Consider the following 26,225-nt stretch of genomic DNA (forward strand, 5'->3'; position numbering starts at 1 on the left):
ACGGTAGGGTAAGCAGTCTTGATGTCAGTAGAAGATGCTGCCTGTACCACCACAGACTTTCTGGGGATGGGTGTTTGGACAAAAACTCCGGGTCTGCAGAAGATACCCTGTATTTAGTAGACAGTTTTTTATTTACTGCCGGGACGACATCTGGGGTTTCCCAGTTCGTCATGATTTTTCTTTGAAGAGCTTTATAAAAAGGTACCACAGGATCCTCCTGTGGACCTTTATCAAGAATATCCGTGAGGTCATCCTGTTGGAAAGCCTGTGAAGGTGTTGACCACCCCATAAATTCTGTGATCCTGGCCATTAAGACTCTATAAGGGGTTTCAGCATGCTCCCCCGGGTCTGGCCTAGCAAACTCCACCTCTGGGGAAGTGTCTAAACCACTTGCCTCATGTAAGGAATCATGGAGTTCCTTTAATCTGCGTTCTTCTGAGGATAACTCCTCTTGAACTGGGGTTGCAGATCCCTGCAACTGAAATGTTTTTTCTTGGTCAGACAGTTCTCCCTCTTCCATAATTGAGGACATTGTTCTCAATTGGTCTGAACTCACAAAGGGTGTGAAACCCATCTCCAAGGCGGAGGGTGCCAAACTTGTTGTAATCGGCCTCGAAAACGTCAATGTCGTTGACGCCGACGTCGAAGGCTTCGAACGTGGCGTCGAAAACAAAGGTGGAGGCCTCGAGGTCCTCGATAGAATCGGAATTCTGCTTGAGGATGTCGACAATCTCGACGACATCGTCATCGAAGACCTGGGAATAGCCACTGGGTGCGCCGCAACCGTGACTTTCCTTGGCGTCGACGCCGGTGTTGAGGATGGCATCGAGTCGACAGACCAGTGTGTCGAAGGTTCCTTCGACAACGGCGTCGAAGACACCGACCTTGGCGTCGATGGAACCCTCGTCGACGGCGTTGACGGAACCTTCGAAGAAGGATTCGAGGTCTTTGCTTTACCCGAGGGTTTGTGACGCGCTCGAGAAGCTTCCTTCGCCGGGTGCTGCGACTCGCAGCGTTTTGGACCTTCGGGTCTTTCGACCAGAGCATCGCTCTCGGCAGTCTTCGAGGGGGTCGAGGCCGCTTTCTCGAAGACGCTCATCATATTTTTTCGTAATTCCTCCCATTCAGCCCGGGAACTATGTTTCGTGGGGCAAGGAATTCTCTTAGGTGAAACAGAGGAAGAGGAGGACGAAGAAGGGGATCTTCGGCGTCTCCTTTTCGAGTGTTTCGATCTCGAGGAGGGATGGGACCCGCTTCGAGACCTGGAGCGCGAATGGTGACGAGGAGACGAATGTCTCGACTTCGTCGAGGAAGAAGAAGCTTTAGAAGTCTTGCCTTTTTCCAGCTTCCCCCTACACTCCTTCAGGGCCTTAGCTGTCATGGACATACAGTCCTCGAACTCCGAATAATGGTGTTCAGCTCACAAACACCACAGACAAACCCTGTGAGGATCCGTCAGCGACATCTTTTTTCCACAGTCTCAGCATTTTTTAAAACCGGACCGAGGGGTCGTCGGTTCAGACGAGGAAGCCATCGAGTATGGATCGAATATCTCGAGGAAAATGGAATAATTCTCTACGAAACTGAGCAACGATTTTCCGAGGCACTGAGTAAGTGCGGAAAAACGGAACTGAGCAACGGACGCTGCGCGTGGCCTTTATAGGCAGGATGACGTCGACGTCGATACGGCGGCTGTCGAGGGACATCGACTCGGCGGACGTCGACGCGCAGCGCCCTCTAGAGAGAAAAAATTTCCGAGGCCAGCAAAGCTGGAAAGAGATATCTAAGATAAGGAATACGTCGGAGGACACAATCCCTTCGAAGCCTAATTTCTGAACAGCTAAGGTAGTTAATGTACTGCCCTCTAATCTCCCTTATCTGCAAGAGAACGTTGCTCTTCTTTTATATATTTATAAAAATATTGGGGGACATAAAATATCCTCTTTTATATTGCACCTTATCTATACACTTCACGGAGAGTGAATAAAGTAATGGCTATTTGCAAAAAAGGAAATATTCTCATGTGAAATGTACAATGATCCACCAGAACGCCATATGCAAACATGCTCACGATCCCCAGAGTCAAGAGAGCAGGAGCGGGAGGTGCTAGCTTCCCATACCTATCAGCGGTGCAATGGAACGCCCTACCACCACCCTTGCGAGGAGAAGTCTCTCACTTTGCATTCTGTAAAGATGTGGAAACTATGCTCTTCAACTAAAACGTATCCAAGATATGAACACTATCTTCCACATGCCTAGGACGAGTAGACCTATGCACCTGCACAATTTATCCTAACCTGAATGACCTGAATTGTATATGTATTTGAATGATGATAGTCACTTCCCTAACACCTATTGTCACATGTATGTATCTCCTTTGTAACTAAGATTGCCACAAGTAACAGTGCTGCGATGCCTTTGGGCTGTATGTGCGCTATATAAATGTAAAAATAAATAAAAAATAATGTGGGAATGATGTTGGCACTGGATCCCGGTCTTTTTTAGATCACTCAACAAATACATTGTAGAACGAGGGATAGTTCATCTTATCTGTTCTATTAGATAGGCGGTGCATCACCTCTCGTCTAGGGACAGCACACCCCATAGGGATAGGGTGTGCTTCCGGTTAGGGATAGCATTTAGTGGACACATTGATTGTTTAAATTGAAATTATTATACAGTAAATCAGGCACCTCACAGGCAAAAACAGCGAGTATTACTAGCACCGGTATTACCGGTGTCGGTAATACCAGCAATCCTCCAATGGAGTCGCTGCCGGCACCTGTAATATGCCGGAATTACTGGCATATCAAGCGGCGGTAACGGTAGGTCTGTTTGCTGGTATCCCGCTGGAATTACCGGTGGGAGGCCGGCAAACTTGTAATGAGACCCATACCCCAGTGCACTGTAGAGTTTCAGGAGGGTTAATGTTAAAGGTATTTGTATTGCGCACTGTCACCAATGGAGTTGCTCCCCAGGTTATTCAAAATAAGCCAATTTCTCTCCCTGATTTTGGTAGTGTTTGATGCAATTTGCTTGCATATTTACTGCAAACCAGAGACCCAGCAAAACAGAACAGGGACATAGCACATGACTCTCAGTTAAATTTCCCAGTCAAATCTAGGGTCCTCTTAAGTTCCCTGCCACATTACCATGGCAGCACGGCTATACCCTGACAAAAACCACCACATACTTTGAACACCACCGCATGGTAGAGTAGCTAGCTCATTACCATTGCACCACCACATAACAATTCACCATGCCCATGTACACACCTGACCCGCCCTCGATCACTTAGCACGTTAAATTATAATGATAATTGTTTTTTTTATAACGCACTTAATACCGGAGAGGTTTCTATGCAGGGACCCGGCATTCGAATCTGTGTTGCTCTGCGTCGTATTCCAAGACCCCCGCTTTGCCACTGAGCTATGCTACCCATGTCAGGTTCTGTACGATACTGGAAACCCATAGAGCTCAGGCTCCATAACCAAGAATTATTTCCTTAGAGTTAATCCTGATCTCTGTCTGTAAGTAATTACACATCAAAGAGACATTCGATGAAGGGGATTTTGCTACACAGATAGAGTATTTTCAATATGGTGGAGAAGTGAGGGACCATTGTTGCATTGGTCACTACTCCATTCGTAAATCACCCACATGTAGCTTCCATCCCTTGATGTCACATGGTCCAATATGTTCTAACAGGCCAGGAATGATTTTACTGCTTTTGAGAAATGCAGCACAGGCAGTGCTAACCCACAGTGCTACAATAGTGTTTTAAGTAAAAGTGAAGATGATGCTCTCACTAAAGGATTCCTGGCAGGCAAGTCTGGCCTGCCATAATGCAATAGTGTTCACTGCAAATGTTTCAAACTAGCCCCCTGAAAAAAGTCCAGTCCATCCTTCCGGCCACAGGGCAATGTCCCCAACCTAAAAACACACATTTGTAAAGCCAATCATGTTGGCATCTGCAGTAGTTTTTTCATTTACATTTCGGCTCTCCATACCCAGTTTTTACTACAAAAGATCCAAAAATGTCTGCAAGTTATTGTTTGAAAGACATGCAACGCAAGGGTTTGATGTGTTGTTGATTATATGGGTAGTTTTTCACGGTGAGACTTTTAACTATTTTTAAAGTTGCATGCTGTCTTTTTCCCGGGCGAGTGGTCATCTATTATTGGTAGCAGGCTCATGACGATTTTAATACGGTTACCTATTGGTCTGTGAATGTAAGTTGTCATCACGGTTTGTTTTGCACGTTTTCCCTAATTATATATGAACATGGAAGGGTGAGATCTTGGTGTCACCTCCATCAAACAAGTGACAGTTTCCTAATGCATGATCTTTCATAATGGGGGAAGGACTTTCAGTCCACGGTTGTAGACTTTGGCATTCCTTCAAGTTGGCATTTTTTTCCAGGAGATGCCACCCTGATGGGCCCTGTTGCCTCACACCAGCACTGCGGCCATGGTGCATAAGTGACCTCACACTGGGACTTGCCCCAAACAGTTATACACGAATATATGCACTGTGGTGCCTGTAAAACCATCTGATACCAATGCTCTTCCCACAGCAAGAAACACTGGAGCCAAAGATTGGGTCTTTCTCAGAGGTTGAAATTAATGGGAACTGAATGTAACTATTGTTATGTGTTACTTTTAATAATGCCTCTACTTTTTACAACTATTTCCACACACCAAGAGCTTTTCTTTTTGAGTTAAAGCATACCTCTTTATTTTACTTGGGGTTCTTGTTAGGGTAGTTGTCATTATTTATACAGCGCTTATACACAGGGGGAGTGCTTCAAAGCGCTTCAAGGTGGGAAGGGAACAAGGGAGTACAGTAATCATTTGAGGTGCGAGGAAGGGGAATAGGGGAGGAACAAGCACGTCCTTTCCAGCATGGCCCTGGGTTAAGTACAGAGAGGTTGCCCTGCTCATGGAGCGTAAGCTGAAAGTGCAGTAATGCTGAACATAGTGCAGCGACCAGGAGGCAAGTGCAAAAAGACTGGTGGGGGAGCCTAGGACCTTTAAGGCTCTGGAGGTGAATCAGGCAACCAGTCAGCAAAAAATGAACAGAGTTAGGGAGGAGAAGGAGGAAGGAAGGTGGAGAGAAAAAGAATTGAGGTTAGCAGGAGAGGGAGAGAGAAGACGAAGGTCTTGAGGAGTTTCCGGAACTTAAGGTGCTCCGGCTCAAGATGGAGAGAGGCAGGGAGACTGTTCCAGAGGGAGGCACCTGCAGAGGATAAAGATCTACCCCCAAATCTCTGTTGTGAAAACAGCTCACCCGCAGAGACTTGGAGGAGGATAAGCGGAGGACTCTAAAGGGAGAGAATTTAGGAAGAGAGCATTGTAGATAGTGCAGGCCCCTTCCCAAGAAAGCCTTGTGGATTATGTAGAGGGTCTTGAACTTGATCCTTGCAGCCACGGGGATCCAGTGGAGGGATTTCAGTGCCAGAAAGATGCGGTCCGTGGGCTTGAGGCCAAGGATAAGTCTTGCGGTTCTGCTCTCGATGAGTTGTAGAGGACAGAGAGAAGTATAACGATTGAGAAAGAGGCTGTTGCATTTATCCAGCCTAGGGAGAACCAGGGCTCTCGAGGTGGTGAGCCTCTGGGGGAAAGTGAGAAAAGGTAGAATACCTCTGACGAGGTGCAGTTCGTAGTGGATCATTTTGGAGATGTCTGAGGTGTGAGAAGAGAAGGAGAGAGTGGAGTCGAAGATGACCCCTAGATTTTGTGCCGCATTGGTAGGTGAGAGCGCAGGGCCAAGGGAGGACAGCCAGTGTGAAAGTGGGAAAGCGCGAGCAGGGGTCCCAATGAGGACGATCTCTGTCTTACTGGCATTCAAGCAGTGATCGTTAGCTGCACACCAGGACTGAATTGCGGATAGACAGTCAGGGATGAGCGAGGAGGAGGAGGAGGCTGAGGGTAGCGTGAAAGAGAGCTGCGTGTCATCAGGATAACACTGAAAGTTAGTGGTAAAGATAGAGATCCTGTGGGCCAAGGGGGCCATGTAGATATTGAAGAACCAGGGGGCTAGGCTAGCCAATAGAGGGCTGTGCCTGGGAGTCGAAATGAGAAGGACCGCGTAAATGCACGCCACTAAATTTTCATCTGATGTTCAAGAATGGATCCTCGATCTGCCCTTTGAGGGCTTAGACCTCTTTCATTTGTCAACCGAGGAGTTGGCTGAGAAGAAAACCCCCACTCAAACTGCCAAGTCGTTGACCATCCTGACAAAGCCTGGGCAGAAGTCCTTGCCTCAGTCTCAGGGTCGGACCGAATTCAAACCCTGTGCTTTCACCTGCTTCAAGGGGTTTCGGGACTGCAGTATGCGGAAGCCTGACAGGTCGCCCAGCGACAACAGGAGGAAGCAGCAGAGGACTTTGTGTTGGTTTTCCACTCCCCCTCCTCTGCCCCCGCCTCTGATGTCAAGGAACAGTGACGTCAAGGTCGGGAAACACAGCTCGCCTGTGGGGGGCTGTCTGGCTCTTTTCCAGGACACCTGGAAGTGTCTTTACAACAGCCAGTGGATCCTATCTGTAGTCTCCACAGGCTTCAGTGTGGCTTCAGTGTTCCTCTTCCTTGCCCTCTACAATCCTCTCCTCCTCTACGTCAGATCAGGTCCCTGGCTCTTCTTAGGAAGGTCATTTCGCTCTTGGAGATGCAGGCGATAGAACCAGTTCCTCAATCAGACAGGGTTTCCATGCCAGTGTTCTATTCCAGGATTTTTGCGGTACCCAAGAACAACCAGGCTGGCCTGAGGGTTGTCCTGGACCGGTCATTTCTAAATCTATCATTACTGCTAAACTGCTTCAAGATGATTACTCTGGCGCACAAAGCGGAGTCTCTGTGTGCAGGGGAATGGATGTTTTCCTTGGACCTCAAGGTAGCGTACCTGCATATATCCATCTACCAACTGTATCAGAAGTTTCTGCGGTTCACGATTATGTCATACCATTTTCAGTACAAGGTGCTGCCTTTCAGCCTAAACTCAGCCCCTTGTAGCTTCATGAAGTTGATGACCACAGTGGCGGGTCTGCTCCACTTGGAAGGCCATCATCTATACCCTTATTTGAAAGACTGATTGGTGAGGGCGGGGTCACCCAATGGGAGTGGTGCACTCCTGCCATAGATTGACAGATATCTTTCATCAGCTGGGGTTCTCCCTCAACCAGAGCAAGTCAGTTGTACCCCTCCCAGGATCTGGTATTCCTAGGGGTGCGTTGGAACACAGCCATCTAGCGGGTGTTCCCCAGACCCGAGAGAATTCTCTCCCTTTGCAAGGTTGTGGGGCACTTTCTGGCCAACTCAACCACCTTGGCATGGTGGTTCCAAAACGTTCTGGGCCTGATGGCCTTCTGCATGCTCACTGTACTCCAGATGAGGCACCTCCAGGTCTACCTGCCGGCCAATGGCGATCAGCAGATGGGGTCTCAGTCCGGCAGGATCCCAATACCCCGCTCCTCCTGCCCGATCTTTGCCGGTGGATGATGGATGGCAATGTTTGAGTGGGACACCCCTTCAACCGGCCTTCGACTGGTCGGAGCCTACCCTGCTGGCGGTGACAGACTCCTCGCTTTCGGGCTGGGGGCTACTGTGGAGGGCTGCGTGATTCATGGTGCATGGTCCAGGACGGAAGCCATCATGCATATCAATCTGTTCAAGCTCAGGGCAGTGGGCCTGCCCCGTATCAGGGACAGGACTGTTCTGGTCAGGACTGACAACTCTGCTACAATGTTTTACCTGAACAAGCAGGGTGGCACCCGTTCCCCCCTCCTCTGTCAGGAGGCGGTATTGATTTGGGAATAGGCCCTGATGGAAGGGGTTTGGATTTCTGCGGTACACTTTCTGGGGGACAGCAAGGCAGAAGCGCACCAACGGTGCCGCATGCGGTTCAACAGATACAAGTGGGAGTTGCACACTGGCTCTTTGTTGCCTCTGTTCCAGCGTTAGGCATTCGTGTACCTGGACTTGTTCGCATCCCTCGCCCCCGGAATGCAAAGTGCTCCCTGTTTGCTTCATGGTCGGGTCGGAGGTCACTGGGAGACTCCTTCCAGATTTGTTGGCATGGCTGCAGGTGTTGCAAGTTCGCACCCAACCCTCTGCTCCAACGGACCCTGCGCAAGTTCTGTGCTTTGGTGGGCTGCAGCCTCATCCTGACTGCCCCCCAGTGGCCTTCAAAACCCTGGTTTTTGGATCTGCTGCAGGTGTGCTCCCAGGGTCCCGCCCACCTTCCGATCTCCTGCAGGGGCTTCCTGACACAGCAGAACGGCGCAGTGGAACATCCAGACCTGGCCACGCTGGAGGCCTTGTATCCGACCAGCTGGAGCTTCAGCATTCTAAATTTTCAGATGACAACTGGGGCATCATTCAGCAGGCCAGGAGGCCCTAGACATGGTCCCAGTATAAGAGCAAATGGGCTAGGTTCTGCCATTAGGCTTGTGACAAGTGTCTGAATCCTGTCACCTGTCCGCTGGATGATGTTCTGGCTTTTTCAGTGCACCGGGCTCGTTCTGGTGTCCAGGTGGACACTTGCTGCACTTATTTGGCAGCTGGCCTACAAGATTTCCCCAGAGCATGTGTTTTTGGCAGCCAACCCAGTGGTTAAGGCCCACCTTACGGGGTTGTCTAGGCTTTTTCCTTCTGTGCATAGGCCGCACCCTGTCTGGGACCTCAATGTGGTTCTTGCAGCTTTGCTGCACAAGCCTTTCAAGCTGATGGCTTCTGTGGGCATTCGCTTGGTAACAATAAAAAAAGTTTTACGTTGTCGTTGTGCAAGAACTTCACCATGTTTCACAACGACAAGGTCATCTTGGACACTCACGCAAACTTCTTGCCCAAGGTGGTCTCACCATTTCATCTCAATCAGGAGTTCTGCCTGCCAGTGTTCTTCCCGAACCTGCAGTCTGAAGCAGAGAGGGCCCTACATTACTTGGACCTCAAGAGGGGACTCAGGTTTTTCCTGTCTCGGATGAAATCCGTCTGTAAGTCTGAGGCATTGTTTGTGACTTTTGGGGGCTCCTCCCCCAGCTCTCGGGCTTCCATCACCCGTTGGATGGTTCAGGCCATTTTGATGACGTACACAGCCATGGGAAAACCAGTTCCGGAAGGGATGCATGCCCATGCGGTCAGAGCTAAGGCCACGGCTGCTGCATTTCAGAGACATGCTTCTTGGGATGTCATCAACAAGGTGGCTACGTGAGCCACTCCATCAGCTTTCTGTAAACACTATTCCCTGGATATCAGCTCCAGGTATGATGCAGAGTTTGGTCAGGTGGTTCTTGAGAACCTTTTTGCTTCATCCTAGGTATGAGGCAGGTTGTCACAGCTACACCCTGTGGTCTTGTTCGATGGAATCACCCATACGTCCGACCCACCTTCCCCTGCTAGTATGCCAAGGGCTGATATGTACTAAGCGTAGCCAGGTATCTAATTGTCCAATGTGTTCAAAGGGGACTGAGGTGAGGCGCCGGAGGGCGGGGCCTCGGTGTGGCGTTCCCACACCCGAGGCCGCTCCCCCACCTGCTATACTAAATTTGAAGAGGAAGCTCAATTGTTCGCTGCCAAAAGTTCCAGTACTGTCCCCATGTTGGTGGATGCCCACAAGGATGGAGGAAAGGGGACTATGGACTGAGTACTTTGATATGTATTGCTTTATATGAAGTGTATAGAGAAACTATATTTAATGGTACAACTCACATATCCTGTTTCCAGGGTAATTTGTTTATGCAAGAAAGACATCATTCTGTCTAGCCCCACAGTGTTGGCGCTCCTTACTTATGGACATCAGAGCCACTTCAGGGTACTAGAGTTTTAAAACAGCTATCAAAGCATGCGTACATGCATTTTCCCTATCAATACGGGTGCTAACCTTTTCCATTCAAACATCAATCAAATGATCTGGGTTGAATTTTATTGTACATTTTGTGCACATCTGTTTCCTTATATTTGGCTCTCTTGTGTCATGTTGTGGTATCTCCTACCCGTCAAAGATGTGACACATCGCGCATAGAAAACATCAGTGTTAATCCCCTCAGCAGATGGTTAAAATCTTATATATCTCATCTATTCAGGAATGACATCTTTGTATTACCTATTTTTATGTTTCAAGTGTTAAAATATGTGTTTACTCTGGTTTACAGGGGAGGTGGCAAGTGTCCCCAACTATTATTATTTACAGTATGATGTTTCATGCACTTATGATACCTCTTGCCTGGAGGCCTGTCGTTCTTTATATATTTGATCACTAAATAAATCTTTCTTATCACAAACTCGTAGCAATATTTCTTGCATTCTTTTACGTCTGGTACCATTAAGACAACTTCATTATTCGTCTGTCTGGGGTCTAATCACATTTACCCATCATCTGACGGGGGTTCTGGAGAAAACATTCCATGCACCCCCTTTACCACATTTTGGACAAGGAGCCCAGGGTGTTTTACCAATGTTAGTGAAGGGTTAATCATTCTACTCCAGAGTTAATACATTACATGGGGAAACTCGTATCAAAACGAGGATCATGCAGTCACATCATTGATGGTGTGGATGAGCAGTTTTTACACACAATCTCATCCTTCACTAAATGGCCAAGCAGGTTGGGCACCAGAGGTGGAGATTTTCCACCCTTTCCCTTTTCCCTCTCTCCCCTTTGTGTCATCTTCATTAAGCTGTACTCTGCCAAATCTTGACACTGGCATTTCTTGACAGTTGGCTTAGCAACTCCGATTACTCTCTGATTTTATCATGAGAGATGTTTGAAAACCATATCTGACATACAAGGGCCTTCATGAAAGATTGCTACCATCAGGGGTGGCTCTTTTCATTAGTCTCGTGATCATCTTTTGAGTGATCTACATACCCTCTGCGGACACACTCGCCTCCGCACACTACCACCTTCAATATAGCCATCGATTCTCTGTCCCTCTCAGCTATTTCCCCTTTGTTTGTTTATTAATTTGATAATGCGCACCAAGCCCTTGGGCAGCTGGGCGCAGCAGTACAAGAATTCTCGAAACTTAGTTACAGTGCCTGTCAAGTTTGGTACATACATGTGATTACAGAGTGGATTACAATACAAGATGCAGTACAGTCAATTGTTATAATGTGGATACAGTGAGTGAGGTAGGGTAGTCATTTACTATTCATGGAGCATTAGGGGTGTGCTGGATACAAGTCAGTCTAGCACAACGTAAGTTAGTGAGAGCCTATGGTTGCAACAATGAGTGAGAAGATAAGTAAGTCACAGGTACTTTGACAATAGTTATTAGAAAGTCTCGAGGTAATGGGTCGTTCGCACGAAGCCATTTGAGAGCATTGGTTCTGAACCTAGCGTACGGTAAGGGGCGTCTGAGGTCAATAGGGAGTGTGTTCCATGCTTGAGCAGCTTTAACTGGGAAGCTGGTTCCTCCAGCCGTGGTAAGTCTGAATCTGGGGATGTCAAGCAGGAAGGTATTGGCAGATCTCAGGGGTCGGGAGGTGAGTTTCCTAGTAATTTTTTCTGAAAGGTAGGGAGGTGCTAGAGTGTTGAGACATTTGGAGGTGAGAGAAATTGTTTTGAGGAAGATTCCATCCTTTATTTTTAACCAGTGGGCTTCCTTCCTAAATTTAGAGATGTGCTCTCGGTGAGGGATGTTCAAAGCTGCTCTTAGAGCGTTATTTTGCAATCTTTGGAGTTTGTCAGTAACATACTTGTTGGCTCCTGAGTACAGGGCGTTGCAGTAGTCTAATCTAGACATAAGAGCATTGGCCAGCGTAATGCAACTGGCATTGGACAGGAATGGTCTGGCAGCTCGGATTAATTTACATGTGTAGGCGGTGGTGGAGGAGAGAGAGTTAACTTGTTTTTTTAGGTTAAGAGAGGAGTCCAGGTAAAATCCTAAAGTTTTTACCTCCTGCATAACCTTGATGATGTTATTATCAATCTTAAAATTTGTGTAGTTGGGGGTTAGTTTTTTTAAGTTAGTCAGATTCGAGGAGTAAGATCTCGGTTTTATCGACGTTCAGGCAGAGGCCGTGGGTTGCCATCCATGCCTGAATGAGGATATATATTTTGTTCACCATAGCCATGTCCTCTTCATAGTTGCCCGAAAGGGGTATGAGGATCTGGGTGTCATCTGCTTAATTGGTGTAGGTGACACCCAGTCTGTCCAACTTGTCGAATTGTGGCTTGGTGAAGATGTTATACATAGTGGGTGAAACGCAGGATCCCTGTGGGACTCCACATGTTATTTGGATGGGATCGGCATAAGAGGAGGTAGAGAAAACTCTCATAGTCCGGTTGGCTAAGAAGGATTGAACCCAAGCAATGGCTTCTTCTGTGAAATTGGCAGCGAGTCTTAGGTGGCTACATAAGACTGCGTGGTCCACCAGGTCAAAGGCTGCTGACAAGTCCAGCAGTAGTAGCAGGGCAGTTTTGCCATTGTCCTTTAGCTCCTCAATTTTAGTCTTAAGGTCTAACAAGGCTGTTTCAGTGCCATGGAGAGGGCGGAATCCTAATTGTCTTGAGCCTAGCAAATGATTCGTTTCTAGGTAGTTTTGAATTTGCAGGTAGGCTACTCTATCAATAATTTTAAGTAAGAAGGGTACAGTGGTGATGGGTCTATAGTTGGTGGGTATTGAGGAGTCGAGAGTTTGTTTTTTCAGTAGGGGGAGGACCCAGGATTCTTTCAGGTTGTTAGGTACTGTGTTTGATTTAAATGAGGAGTTGATTAGCTTTGAGATAAAAGGGGCTAAGTCTCTAGCCGCATCCTTTATTATCTGCGCTGGGCAACTGTCACCCTTGTAGTTGGAAGGTTTCAAGGAAAGAATGACCTTTTCGGTATCAATGATTGAAATTGTTTTAAAGCTAAATGGTGGAGTAATATTGTGCTCGGAGGGCGGTGGTAGTAGTTGGTCAGCGATGGGCAGGGAGTCTTTTTTTTGTTGTTATTTTGAGTTGGGGGGGGAGGAGATCGTATTTTATAGGGCATTCTGTATATTAGTACACCATATCTTATCCTTTTGGACATTGTCAACTGATTGTATTGGGGATTCCATTTCACGGTGAAATGAAAAGAGTTCCTTTGTGTTTGATTGGGCCTTTGTGATTCTGTCATCAAATACGTTTTTTTTAGTGTTGATAATTTCTTTCTTATAGTGTTTGGATAGTTGGGCTAGTTTAGCTTTATTGTTGTCAGTGGGCGAGTTGCGCCAGATAGCTTGAAATTTTCTTTTCTTTTTTCTTAGTTCATTGAGTAGGGGGGTGAACTAGGCATTCAAGTGTGCTTCCTGTTTACTTTTACGCAGTTTAGTAGGGGCAATGGTCTCTAGTGCTTTAGTAGGGGCAATGGTGTCTAGTGCCTAGGTCATGGCATGATTGAAGGTGTCCAATAGGCGGTCTGGATCAGTGTTATTTTCCAGGCCGTTAATGGTGGGGAGGAGGAGGGCGATGAGTTTTTCAGCAGTGATATCTTTTTTACTTCTAGTAGGTACGGAGGGTATCATGCTGATAGTTTTGGGGGTGAGGAGATCAAGTGAGGCAGTGAAGTTGATTAAGTAATGGTCTGTCCAGGGTTGAGGGACAGTGTCAGTAATCGTAATGTTGCAATTAAGTTCAGCTACCCAATTGAGGGTTCTGCCCTTGATGTGGGTGGGTGAAAGGACTTTTTGGGTAAGCCCGTGGTCGTTGAGTAAGGCTGTTATTGGGTAGGCATGCTGCAGTTTGGCTGTGAGTATTTCACAGGATGAACAGGGAGGCGAGTTGGTCAGTTTGATGGGTAAGGTTTTTTTAGAGATGATAGCTAGGCCACCCCCTTTAGTTTTTGGTCTATCTACTCTGAGTATATGGTAGCTGTCAAGTACAGCTAGCATCAGAGTCAGACCTGCCGCCTTATGAAGCCAAGTCTCTGTGATGGCGATTAGGTCCAAACTGCCATTACTTAGAATGTCAGAGATTTCAGGGGCATGGGCTACCATGGATCTGGCATTGATGAGAGCCCCAGTTAATGTCAGAGAACTTTTAGGGGTGGGGTTTTGTAGAGGTTTGATTAAGTGCTTGCCTTGATTTTGGTGCTTCTTTGTATAAGATAGGGTAGGCACCGGGTTTGGGATCTCTTTTTTCGTTGCTTGTGCACACTTGGCTAAGTAGTGTGAGGTGGGGGGGAATCCAGTAGTATTGTTATTCCTTTTAGGTTCATAGATGCAAGGTAGTCTTGCTCGAAGTCTAATGTCTCTGTCCAAGGGTGGGCATGTATTTAAGGGAGCGGAGGCCATGGTGGTGAGAAGCGCAACCGTAAGTAGGAGGGTCAGAGTGTTTAAGTTTTTACTCATGGTGTTGGGATCACCTAGGTTCAGGATCCTCAGTAGTGACAAAGAATGACCTGTGCAGTTAGATGCAATGGAGCTAAAGGTTCACCTAGTTTCAGAGATCACACTAGAGAGCTAAAAATGCATGTGCAAGCAGACACAATTGAGTAGTGACTGTCATCTAGATTCAAAAATAAGGCTAAGAATGACATGTGCAAGCAGATGCAAGTGACCAGTAGGGTAGGGTTCACCTAAATTCAGAATTTCCCCCAGCATAACATGGTCTTGTTCATCGCTGGTGGGGCACATTATGCCAATTTATGGACAATGCTCTGCAGTATAAGGTCCTAACACTAGTGAGATGCACTGTAAAAAGTACTCATCACATAATAAATCTTGAAACACTTGTGTATAGGCGTGTTACAAATGCCATATCATATCATGCTGGTTGTGGAGAAGGTAAGAGAGTTGGACACTAGATCTCTTCATAGCCAAACTCTTGTTGGGATTCTGTTTTGTATGGGTCCATAGAAGGCACTGAATATCACATAAGAACGGCATGACTGCACACCATTTTCTTTGTATGAAATTCTGCAGGTATGTAATGTACAAATGCTCTGTTGTGAAAAATGTGACCACATTACACACTATTCAAATGACATCATAAGTAGCCTTGTAGATTGTTGTCCGTGAGATGTTCATGATACCGTGACATCAGTAATAAAACGAATCGGTAACCTTCATTTAGGCTATAGTGTCCTGCCATGAGGAGGGGCGGAACAGAACAAACAAGCATGACAACCGAAGTAGTATCTAGGTTTATTTAAGGAAACTAAAACTGGTTGAGGCTAGGTAGGATGGGTTAACCAACATGAAATGTGCCAGCTATAGCCCTTGAGATACAGGTAAGAATAAGACATCTTTGCCTTGCCAAGCAAATGATTGACGGGCCTATGCGATTAAAGAGAGGATAATCTTTGGGTTTGGTAGTCCCTAGTATTCCCTGAATTGGGATGGTTGATGTACAGCTGACCCACTTTGACCTGTGGTACCTGGTGTAGATCAGTATTTCTTGTAAAGTCTTCATTAGCCTACCTGGGTTCTCTGCAATATGAAAGCCTTTTAGTTGGACTGGTGGTCCTGCAGCATCCAGCAGGATCTGGACTAGTGTCCTAGCTGGTGGTCCTCTGGCCTCAGGTTATCGCTTGTGCCATCCTCCGGGAGCAAGTCTTCAGTTGGATCTTGGCTATAGCCGCTTCTCTAGAGCTGGCCTGCTCTAACATATTGCCACTTGCCTTAGCCACATCTGGTTCTCTCTCTCTCTCGCCCCCCCCCCCCACCACCCTAGATGGTGCTTCTGGCTTAGTCATCACAGGTTCAAGATCTCCATCTTCCCCTTCCCCTTGCTCTTCTCTCTCTGTAACATACCCAGGCTTTCCTGTTTTTAGTGAAATCCGATAAACAACGGAAAAACACCCCTGGAAGAAAAAGTGTCTCCTAGGTTTAAACTGAAAAACACAGTTTCCCCTATCTCGGTGGTACCTTAGTGTGAGCAGGAATGGGGCAAAGTTTGGTGGTGAAGGGTTGACTGGAGAGGGGGCTTGGCAGACAACAGGAAAAGGGCCCTATTCCCCCATGTATGCTTGTTTGCTTTCTCCCATTGCTTCCCCCTCCTCTCCCCTGACCTTATTAAAAAACACTGCACTTTCAATGTTACATTGTTTTCTTTGTAAAACAAAATATATGTATTCGTAGGTCTCTTGTTATAGCTGTAGTTCAAGACACACCTTTCTAGTGTGTGCCTTGATTTGTGGCTCTGTTTACCCATTAGCTCCACAAAGCCTTATTGCCCCATGCTAAGGGCTTCCGTCTCTCCATGTGTGTGGCTTTAAGTTCTCCTCATTCACGGTGCTGTGTCTGTGTCAATAGTGAGGACCGGCCTGTCTCACATGCCCAGCAGCCCGAGTCTCGTAAATGCTGGTCGTCATGTTGGCATTAGGCAGCCCTTCCACGGCAGCCCCTGATCCTGTGTCTCTGCTTCCCTGCTCAGCAGTGTATCCCTGTTATCTGTGCTTTTGCACAGACAAAAAGCATTTCACAACTGATTTCCTGAGGCTGCTCACATGTTTCTTCTTTGTCTCTGATCTGGGATTCAAGTAATTCCTCGCAAACCTAGTATGCAGTCAGTCGAATCCCACTTCATTGCCATAGCTGGGAGCCATCCTTTACACATCAATTTCTGACCTGAAATGTTTCCTACGCTCATTCTGGGGCTGATTTTCCCTATGTTACTTCTGCGGGTGTGTTGGTTGATTCTTTCAGACCCTTTTGGAGCCTCTGTCAAAGGCATCATACAATATATATTTCTTTGCGCTGCTTAGCTGTTTTAAGCTGACTTACAATGTGAAGACCCCTTGACATTCCCTGACGGAAGATGTAGGAGCTCTGGTGGATCCCCTATGTAACTCTTCCAGGGTTTAGGTCACAGAGTGACTTACTATTTCCCCTAGAGATGCCCACTCTCCCTCCATAGATGACAAATTGATGATCTCATCAGTCCCTAGAAACAAAAACATACTCAGTTTGTCAAAGCTGCAATCATACCCAACATTGATGGCGGATAACTTCGACTAGCCTGATTTGTAGTGCTTCACCAATAGAGTTTGGACATAGGAGCTAGATTTATAATGTATTGTTATGTCAATGTCCTAATCCTGTGTTCTCTATGAACCTTAAGGAATTCCTCTAGTGTGAAAGGAGGAGCTGCGGTATGCAACTACAGTCTGTTCCTGGCATGCCATTTAACTGCAAGGTAAATTGCAACAAAAAATCCATTTGACAGATATAAATCTCTTTTCATTTTTACTGATGACTGTGCACCATGCATCTGTCCTTTTATTTCCCATTCAGTAAATGCTTTGCAAACTTCTGCAACTTTTTCATTTCATGCTTTTTCATAAATCTGGGACTTAATAGTTTGTATTAATCTTCACATCACATTGTTTGTGAAATCTGAACTGCAGAAACATGGGATATATGTAGGGGTGCTTTGAAGCTTTATTTACACCAGGCCCTTCTGTGATAATCTGTCTTAAATTGGTGTATGCCAATTACACCTCGTAAGGCAATATTAAGTTGCATCTGACATGATTACATGTTAAACAGCTGCATCGTCGTAAATGCTCGAACAGTCGGAGATGTTGATCGTATATCAACATTATACAGCTCTTCAAACTGTGCGCAGTCACGCACTAAACTCACTGATGTGGATTAAAGTATAACAGTGTGCAAGTAGGTAGGCTGCACGTTTTGAGCTTGTTCAAAAATGCACAATTGTGTTAATTGATAAAATATTACTAATAGATTGAATAACTTAATATAGTAAGAGTGGTATTTTTTAAATTGTATGTCTTTCTCGTCCCTACCAGAATGGGTTGCATGTGTCCGGACAAATCTTCTGGTTCTATGCTACCTGCATGATGTCAAGAATATACTGCAGCTCTACGATCTTTCCACCGGGGTAATGCTGAAGACCTTCCCGCTAGATGTTGGCAGCATCGTCGGCTACAGCGGGCAGAAGAAGGATTCAGAGATCTTCTATCAGTTCACCTCGTTTTTATCTCCAGGTGAGACTGCTGACCCTTGTCATTGGTTAACAATTCAGCTTGTTTTTCCTTTTTTATTTAAATATTGTGGCGCAATGAATACCTTCATGTCTTGGGATTGATGCATAACTATACCACTGTGGCAATAGTCCTTGTGGGAGCCTCATTCTGTGTTCTGGCCAAGTTGGCCCTAAAAGAGTCCACCATGCAAACATGGTTAGCATAATTGAATCTACTACTTTGTGATTTGCAGCAAGAAAAAAGATAGAAGGCAAAGGGCAATTATCCCCCAAAAATGTTTTTAATTCAGTGTTTCTGTGTGGACTATTTATTTAGAAATATCCTGTATTGTCCATTCATGTTTTTCCATAATCCTTAATTTGTTATTGTTCTATGTCAATGTTCTATTGGTGTTTTCATCATTTTTTACTTAACTCAAGAGACTGTGAGCAGAGTTGCAAGCTTGAGCACACATCTAAGGAGTAGATTATGATTACGTGAATAAAGTCCTGTTGCAGTAATTTCGGCACAAACGGGAATGGTCAAAATTAACCATCACGCGCCAAAAGCAGTGTCGTAACCAATAAACCTAGAAAATAGGTAGGCCTGTATAAGTAAATACATCTTAACCCCAATTCACCCAATTCTTTAGTCTTTATTGTATTCAGAGTTCAACAACCATTCCCGAACTAGTAAAAAGTGAGGAATTTAATCTGTATTAAGGTAATGTCCGTTTCAGTCTGATGAGTTTCTTTAACAGTAAGTTGAAAAAGGTTGGAGCCTTTTTTGAAAGCAGATATTCGGAAGAAGCAGTGTAATTTTGCAAGACTAATTGCTCGGATGTGACAGCTTATTTCAGATAAAAGACACAATTAACTATTTGCTTTTAGCTACCAAAAAATCATTCAAAAGCAAAAATGTACAACAGCATGCAGTACAACATTGCAATATATCCAATCTACAAAGTGACGCCCGAGGCATACATGGCTGCATCAGGCGTGCCTGCTATGTAACCAGTTCTTAATTTGTGCCAGTGTTTGCCTGTGGGCAGCACCCACACACTTTTCTGGTCACCGGCACTCATTGTTGCAGTTTAATTAATGTTAAAACTCTGCATGTGCTGCCGGTTAATCATGCCCGGCGGGAGCCAGTTGTAGACGTGATTGTCTGCCACAGACAGTGCCAGAGTGCCACCCTGACCCAGGTGCCTAGGCTGGCCTGCAGTGCTGACGTGCAGCCTGCAGGGAGTTTAGACTCGTGACTGCCAGGCCCGTGCGTGCCAGCCAGGCAGGGGGTGCAGACTCAGTGAGTCTGAGACAACACCCTGGCGCTGGCTGGTGTGTGCACGGGCAGGCAGTGGGCGGCGCACAAATTCAGCAGCAAACTGTTAAGCAAGTTCGGACGGTTAGTAAACTCAGCACGTTTTTTTCCGGCAGACAGCAATCTAGTAGTCCCCCTGTCAATCTCCTCTCCAGCTACAGCTCCGAGTCCCACGCTCTGTCTGTAGGTTGAAGGTGAGTAAATTGTGTGAAAATTGTGTCTGATCCATACCAGCCTGGTGGCAAGTACACAGTCATATGATATCTCATCTAAGTGTGTGTGTGCCGTTTGCGGCCTAAGTCACTCTAACCTGTAAATATTGTCGGGCCCAGCCAGTCAGTATTATCCCTTGCACCAAACTCAGAGAAAAAAGGCGGCCCACGCTGGGAACTTGAGAGGCCTTACCAAAACAGGAGCAGGTAACGTATGGAGTGCAACAGGCCTCCCTTTCACCCAGGAGAAAGGGAAACAGGAAACTTACGTGCGCTGACACTGAGCTCTCAATCTGTTTATGAAGTAAACCTTGGCACAGTCGGCTAGGTTCCATCCGAACTTTTATTAATATATTTCTTTTTTGCTGTGATGGTATTTATGGCATTTCCATACAGCTCTTGACACTCCAGTTTCCACTGTGGCAGTGAGCAAAGCCCGGTCTGTTCAGCACAGTTTTGGAATCCTATTATGGGGATATGTCTGCACAGTTCGGTCCTCTTGGGTGGTGGTAGGCGGGAAGTCATGCACACGTCCCGAAAAGATCTGTTTTTAATGTAAAATGAAATGTGTCTTTGGTAACACTTGTGTGTACAGAACATATAGCACATCTGCAATGATGCATTCACACAATTTGTTTCTTGACGGCGTTGGCCGCCCACATTTATGATGGCAACAAAGAAATGGTACGTACCTGCCCCCGGCCACCACCCAAATTCAGTACACCTTTCCCAATCCATCCCAGATACATGAACAGCTTTGTTTGACGTTTTTAATTTTGGAAAGCACTTTTCCTGCCGCTGAGTAGGCTGCTCCTGGCCCAACATCCGCAGAATCGTGATTTAGATGGCCCAAGGTTGATGCCAACTGGCCTGGGCTGAGGTCAGAGCTCTTGTTTTTGGTAAATCCACATGGGAAAGAAAGTCCAGGGACACATGGGTCTTCAGCCTCCTCCTCACGCTGCTGCTCTGAAACGTTAGAGGAAGTGGAAGAGCACTGCGGTTGTAATGTTTTTTCTTTCTTTTGAACGGTTCTTCTGGGCCCTGCCAAAAAGAACCGTTTCTCTTTCACACAGTCTTGTTGGTTTGAAAGGAGAACCAGTTCCCTATTCCCACTCCCCAACAGAGGGATTTTGTTCGAACTTTGAATGTTGCGCACTTTTGCTGTAAAAACTTACTAACGTTTACTCTCAGTGCTGCACCACCCGAGCACCTCACAGACTGCAGTAAGGTGATACTCCTTATGCCCTGAAGCAAAATTGTCATCATGAGATTTTTATTTGGGCGCTGTTGAGGAAACTAGATGAATGAATAGGATAGCATTAGCATACCTCACCTGACAACACTCTGCATGCCTGCCCGCCAATAGCAGCAGATGATCAGGCATTGTCTTCATTACCTATAGCTGGGGCAACTGCTGGTGCTGAGTAGGTGGTCGCGTGGCTGAGACTAGGTCTACCTCCCTGCTTGGGCCTGATTCTGAAGTAGGGGAAATGCATCCTGTACAAGGTCACATGAATTGGCTGCATTGATGGGTACACAATGTGCTTGAATTCGTGCAACCAATGCACTTGGCATCCTTGGCCTGAATTTCCCCAGGGATCAGCCCACTGCCGCAAAATGCAGACCCCTGGCAGAGATGGCTCACAGAAAATAAAATATTTCCTTGGCGGTTATGCCACTGGGGGAAACACAGACCTGCTGAGTGGAACCCTTGAACTAATAACCCGCTCGCCCGATGATGCAGGTGATGGGGTTGTGACTATGAGAAGAGAACTGTCTCACTCTTGTGTTGCCTGCTCAGAACATAACTGCTCTAGAATGCTCCATAAATCATTTTCTGTAAACATCCCAAACATGGATTCCTGCATACTGGCTGCACTATTCATATTTGTATGATTGGAGCTCGGTTGACTTACTTATGTCTTTACCCATACTTCACTCAATACAAATATTACCAAGAATGTGATGGTAATGATGAATGAGTAGACCGGGAGAAATGACAGAAGCACCAGACAAAATAATCTGGTCAAAGAGCCAAAAAACAATTGACATATGAAGAAGAAATACTTCCTCAATCCATGTGTGCAGGCGTTAGGGGGCCAAGATTCTTTGGACCCTGGAACTTTTTTTTTTACAAATTAAGCACTGCATGTAACTGAGTCTTCCCCAGTCTTACTGATCTTGCTTAGGTTATTACTCTCATCCATGGACTCTGCTTATCATAACATTTCTAACCGCAGTTGTTCCTCTGACACACTTCTGGAAGGTGGAACGCTGTATCATCCACTTAATGTACTGTGTGATTAGCTATAGCTCAGAAGCCTAGATCTAGCTTATAGAGCAACATTTAAACAATTCACGAGAGCTCACATCATAGTTTGATCAAGAACCATATATATGTAGAGAAATGCAGGTCTTCACATAAAAAAGCCTACTTTCTATTCAGTCTTAAACCAAGGTATTCTGTCCAGATATTAAGAACCCATAATATCTTACACAATTTTTTGAGAGAACCTTGCTGCTTCATAAGCCCAAATTGAAACCCTTAGTAGACAGAGCAGCAGTGTTATAATCTTACATATTTTCAGTACCCAGCTCGTTATGCAAAGCAAAGGTTGTGGCTGACTTAGGCAACATTAGTATGGTTTTACAGAATTAATTTGTCACAACCTGTACTGGGGAGAATTTCTCATAACCCGATATATGCCTCTACCATAAGAAGCTATCTGTCGGGCCTTTGCCAAATATGTTTTCATAGATTTGAATAGTGAACTGGGGAGACCCCTGGCCAGCCCGTAGAGTCTGGGTTTGCTCCAGAGTATTTTAAGACAAGATAGCTGCACCTTTGAGATGGATGGGGGTGCAGGTTTACTACTCCAACACCAATAAATAAGGACAACTCAATGGTTTGGCAAAGGAAGTCCGTTTAATGACGAGTACAAAAAACGGGGAGTCATGGAAATCGACAGTGATGCGATAGTCCGCCACGTTTCAACTCCCGACGAACTTCATTCAAACAATAACGTTTATACTCAAAACTCGTCATAATTGACGTGTAACACTTAAAGGTTAACATGCAATTCTATTGGTTGGGGAAAAGGTAACTTTAATATATGTACTATATCTGTATATGGTAATGGAGTGAGAGGATTGGATAAACACTAGCAGGTGGGCGTCTAAGCCCTTCCTTCTAACATTACTCTTGTAGACGTCACTAATAGTACGACGTCCCATTGGTTCTACTATCTATAGGACCCTGGATTATTTGGTCCATTGGGATTGTGTTGGCTTCAACCCCATGGATAAATCTCCACTTTACTTAGCAGCACGCAGAATGGTCAGCTAGGTGCCGGGTGCCCCACGATTCACCCGGCCTTCCTTCAATCATTACTTTAGTTGCTATGTGTCAAATAGTTGGCTGTGGTTGGCCTCGAAACTGTATCTTCTTGTCAGGAAAAGTTATATCATCTCTGTCTGGGTGACTGCCAGGCATAGGTGTGGATCCATGCCTCTTCTTGCTCGGATGGTCACGTGCTGCTCACACCGTGATTTTGCCTAGTTTCCCTCAATTTGTGCATTTAGTTCTTATTCGGCTTGCCACCTGCCTAAGCCTCCTTATCCCGGCCTTCCTGAGATAGGCTATTCTGTTCTTAAGTTTTGATTCCGTGAAGCTACTGTTCGCTCCTTCTATTGGTCTGACCTTGGCTCTTTCATGCCGCAAGTTGCCTCTGCTGAGTTTCGATTCAGCCATCTCTTCTCGTTTTAGCTGGAATACGAATCCTGTCCTGTTTGTCGTCTAGTAACCTGAGTTGATTCTGCTTTTGTGTAAAGTGGACTCGCACTTATATAATGTGCTTCGTTGAGGTAGATATGTAAAGATGGTGCTTGCCATGGTCTATCTTCTACTAAGCATAGCAAGCCATACTGTTTTCTTAGCCTTCTTGTGGTTTCAAGCATATGTACAGGCGTTAGCTGGTTGAATGGCTTCATCCTGCTTTACAGCTTAAGTTTCTTTATATTTCAACATCGTCTCTCCTTCTAGGTTCACAATATCCTTATTCATGGCATTTCGTCTGTGTGTCATTTTTTGGTTCTGCACGTTAGTCCGGGCCCTCAAGACTTCACCATTCGTCTTCCATTAAGGCCTTTTGGGTTTCTTCTGGGACAGTGTTTAGGCTATCTTCTTTTCGTCTTATTTGCTGGTAGGGTTTTCTCAATGGATACCTCACTGTCCATGGTTTTCTAGGTATCAGTATTTCAACAGGTGTTGTTCTCCTGATAGGCACTGGGCAGGTTCCTGCTGCGGCTCGTATTTTGGTGTGAATGTTCCTGGTACTTCGAAATGGGCAATGGGGGTGCAGGCTTTATCTGGGACCTCCCCTACACTCCCCCCTCTGGGCGATTCATCGACCACTTCTGCTTCCTCCTTTGGATTAATCTTACTTGGTTTCTCGTTAGTCACCTTTACTTCATCGTCTGGGTTCATTCCTTCTTCATCTTCTGGGTTTGTACATGAAGGTTTGAAGAAGTGTCTCTTTGGAGTCCATATTTTTATTACTCCTTTTAGGCTTCCTGCTGTTCTTACATGATCGTCTTTATTCCATGTCATTAATTGGCATTGTCCATTTGGGCTGCAGTAAATCAATTTTCCCTCATAACTTCTGGGCTTCCTGCGATAAAGAAACTTTGTACCTTCTGGTGCATGCTCGCTGGCCTTCACAAAGTCTCTTATTTCATCGTCAGTGAGATCTCTAGGCCTCCATCCTGGCTTGACATCAATCATGATCTTCATCCCTATGGCTTTCTTCGCAGTTTTCTGGCATTGCAAGATTATTATCTTGATGACACAAAATCCTAGTGATATCATCAATTGCAGGGCTCCCAGAAACTTGAATATGTTTGCCATCCATTGTGGGACCCACGAGAATAGTGATCCAAACCAGCTGTCATCGTCATCTTCATCGGTTTCATTGGTCATCTGATTCTGTAGCTTCTTCAGCATTCCTATGGCTTCTGTTAGAGTTCCATTTTCTTCGTCATGAGAAGGTATAAATGTGCAACATGATTCTCCAATTTTTGCACAAACTCCTCCATCCATAGCTGTGATCATGTCAAGGACATATCTGTTCTGGAGAGTCATCAGTCGGATTGCTCTTTACTCTTCCTTAATTGCATTGAATCCTTTTATGGTCATGTTGATTGTCTGTAGCAATTCCCATCTGGTTATCTGCAACCGTTTAGTGTTTATTCCAACTTGGATTCTTGGCATAAAAATCGTTGTGAACACTGTTGATGTAACGCTCACCTGATTCCCACGGAGGCGCTGGTCCTGGCTGAACTGTTATAGTCTCTTCAATTGAGAAGCGTAGAGCTCGGATGACTCTCTGGACTGGGCTTCCTCTTATTGACCATCTGGCTTGCAGGGTAAGGTTTCTGCAGGCGGAAGAAAAAAGGGTTAATGACCGTTTGGCTGGACTTCCTCCTCACTAATCGCCAACTCTCCGAAAGTCCAATGTCCTGGTGAGCTCTCACCTTAGGCGTATAAATGCTGGGGTCTCCATCCTGCGACTTATGCAGGGGTGCGTGGGTTCCAGTTACGTCACTGGAGGTCCTCAAAGTCTTTTGTGGCCTTAGAAGTGGCACAGGTGCTGAGATGCCAAAAGGTGATGCCGCCGTTACTGCACGAGCGGATGCCAGTAGGTATAAAGAGTTTATAGTCTTGAAGAGATGGGCACCTTTAATGAAGTCTTTGCATTGTCTTTTTCAGGTGCCTGGATGCTGAGGGCGTGGTCACTGAGAGCGCGACACGTGAGGTTGTACGTAGGTATGGGAATTTCAATGACACCTCAATAATGTCCCTTGTTTTCTGTTTTCAGGTCTTGAGATGTTGCGGGCGTTGTTCGTCCGTTGCCGTTACACGTGCGTAATGATCTGTGACCTTATAATAGCACCTCTAACAATGTTCTTTTCTTATTTGCAGGTGTCGGGACCTTGCGGGCGTTTTCCCAGTCGCGGATGCACGTGGGGAAACACGTAAGTGTTAGGCTTTCTTGCAGTCTTTAATGGCACTTAAATAATGACTTTTCTTGTTTTCAGGTGCCGGGCTGCTGCGGTTGAAGAGATCGTAATACGCGCACAAAAGCAGGTAAGAAAAGTAAATGCGGCCGCCTTCACCCGATTCCTACTTAACGATGTTCTTTGTCTTTACAGGTGCCGTTAGGCTGCTGAAGAGAAGGCCGCGAAGAATCCGTGAAAGCACAGATGGATCAGGTAAGCGAGCGCGGCTGCGAACGTGTTGCAACTTGCTAACCTTATGTTTCTTTTGCTTGCAGGTTCTGCCGGTGTCTGGATTCCTGGATGGTAAGTATAGTTCTCGTGTCTTTCTTCCACAGGTTGCTGAGCTGAAGCTGGAGATGTCACTGGAATGCTGGAGCTGACTCGGTGAGCGTCCTGCTGCAGATGCAGAATAACGTGAAGCACGTTTTCCTAATCGGGTGTGGTTTAAATAGTGTTGGAGTGATTGGGTGTCTTCTTCCTCAGCCTCGCTCAGGTAAAAGAGTTCCTGTGTTCCAGAGCTAAGGAGTGGCACCAGCCCCACCCAGGTAAGAAAGTAGTCCCAGTTCAGGGAATAGTTCCTCCCAGCAGAAGGCTGGGGACTTCATCCTGCCAGCATTTGCAAAGGTGAGTATGCAGCATGGTCTGCTACAGGTAGGTCCACCCAAGCACCTTTGCAAGAATTATGAGCCCGGCGCCCCTGGCGCCGGGACTGAGGTTCCTTATGAGCCTCGCGCCAGAGGCGC

The 26,225-nt window shown here is 46.0% G+C and overlaps 1 protein-coding gene across 1 annotated transcript in view; it reads left to right on the top strand.

The window, feature by feature from the left end:
* Positions 1-26,225, top strand: part of PREP (prolyl endopeptidase) — a 1,557,310-nt gene that overhangs the window by 817,943 nt on the left and 713,142 nt on the right. Inside the window, exon 9 of the mRNA XM_069606586.1 lies at positions 17,717-17,914. Coding sequence (XP_069462687.1) covers positions 17,717-17,914 — 198 coding nt within the window. The remainder of the gene's footprint in view (positions 1-17,716; positions 17,915-26,225) is intronic.

The sequence above is a fragment of the Ambystoma mexicanum genome, chromosome 4p (assembly GCF_040938575.1).
Source record: "Ambystoma mexicanum isolate Mex_15411 chromosome 4p, UKY_AmexF1_1, whole genome shotgun sequence".
NCBI classification, from domain to species: Eukaryota; Metazoa; Chordata; class Amphibia; order Caudata; family Ambystomatidae; genus Ambystoma; species Ambystoma mexicanum.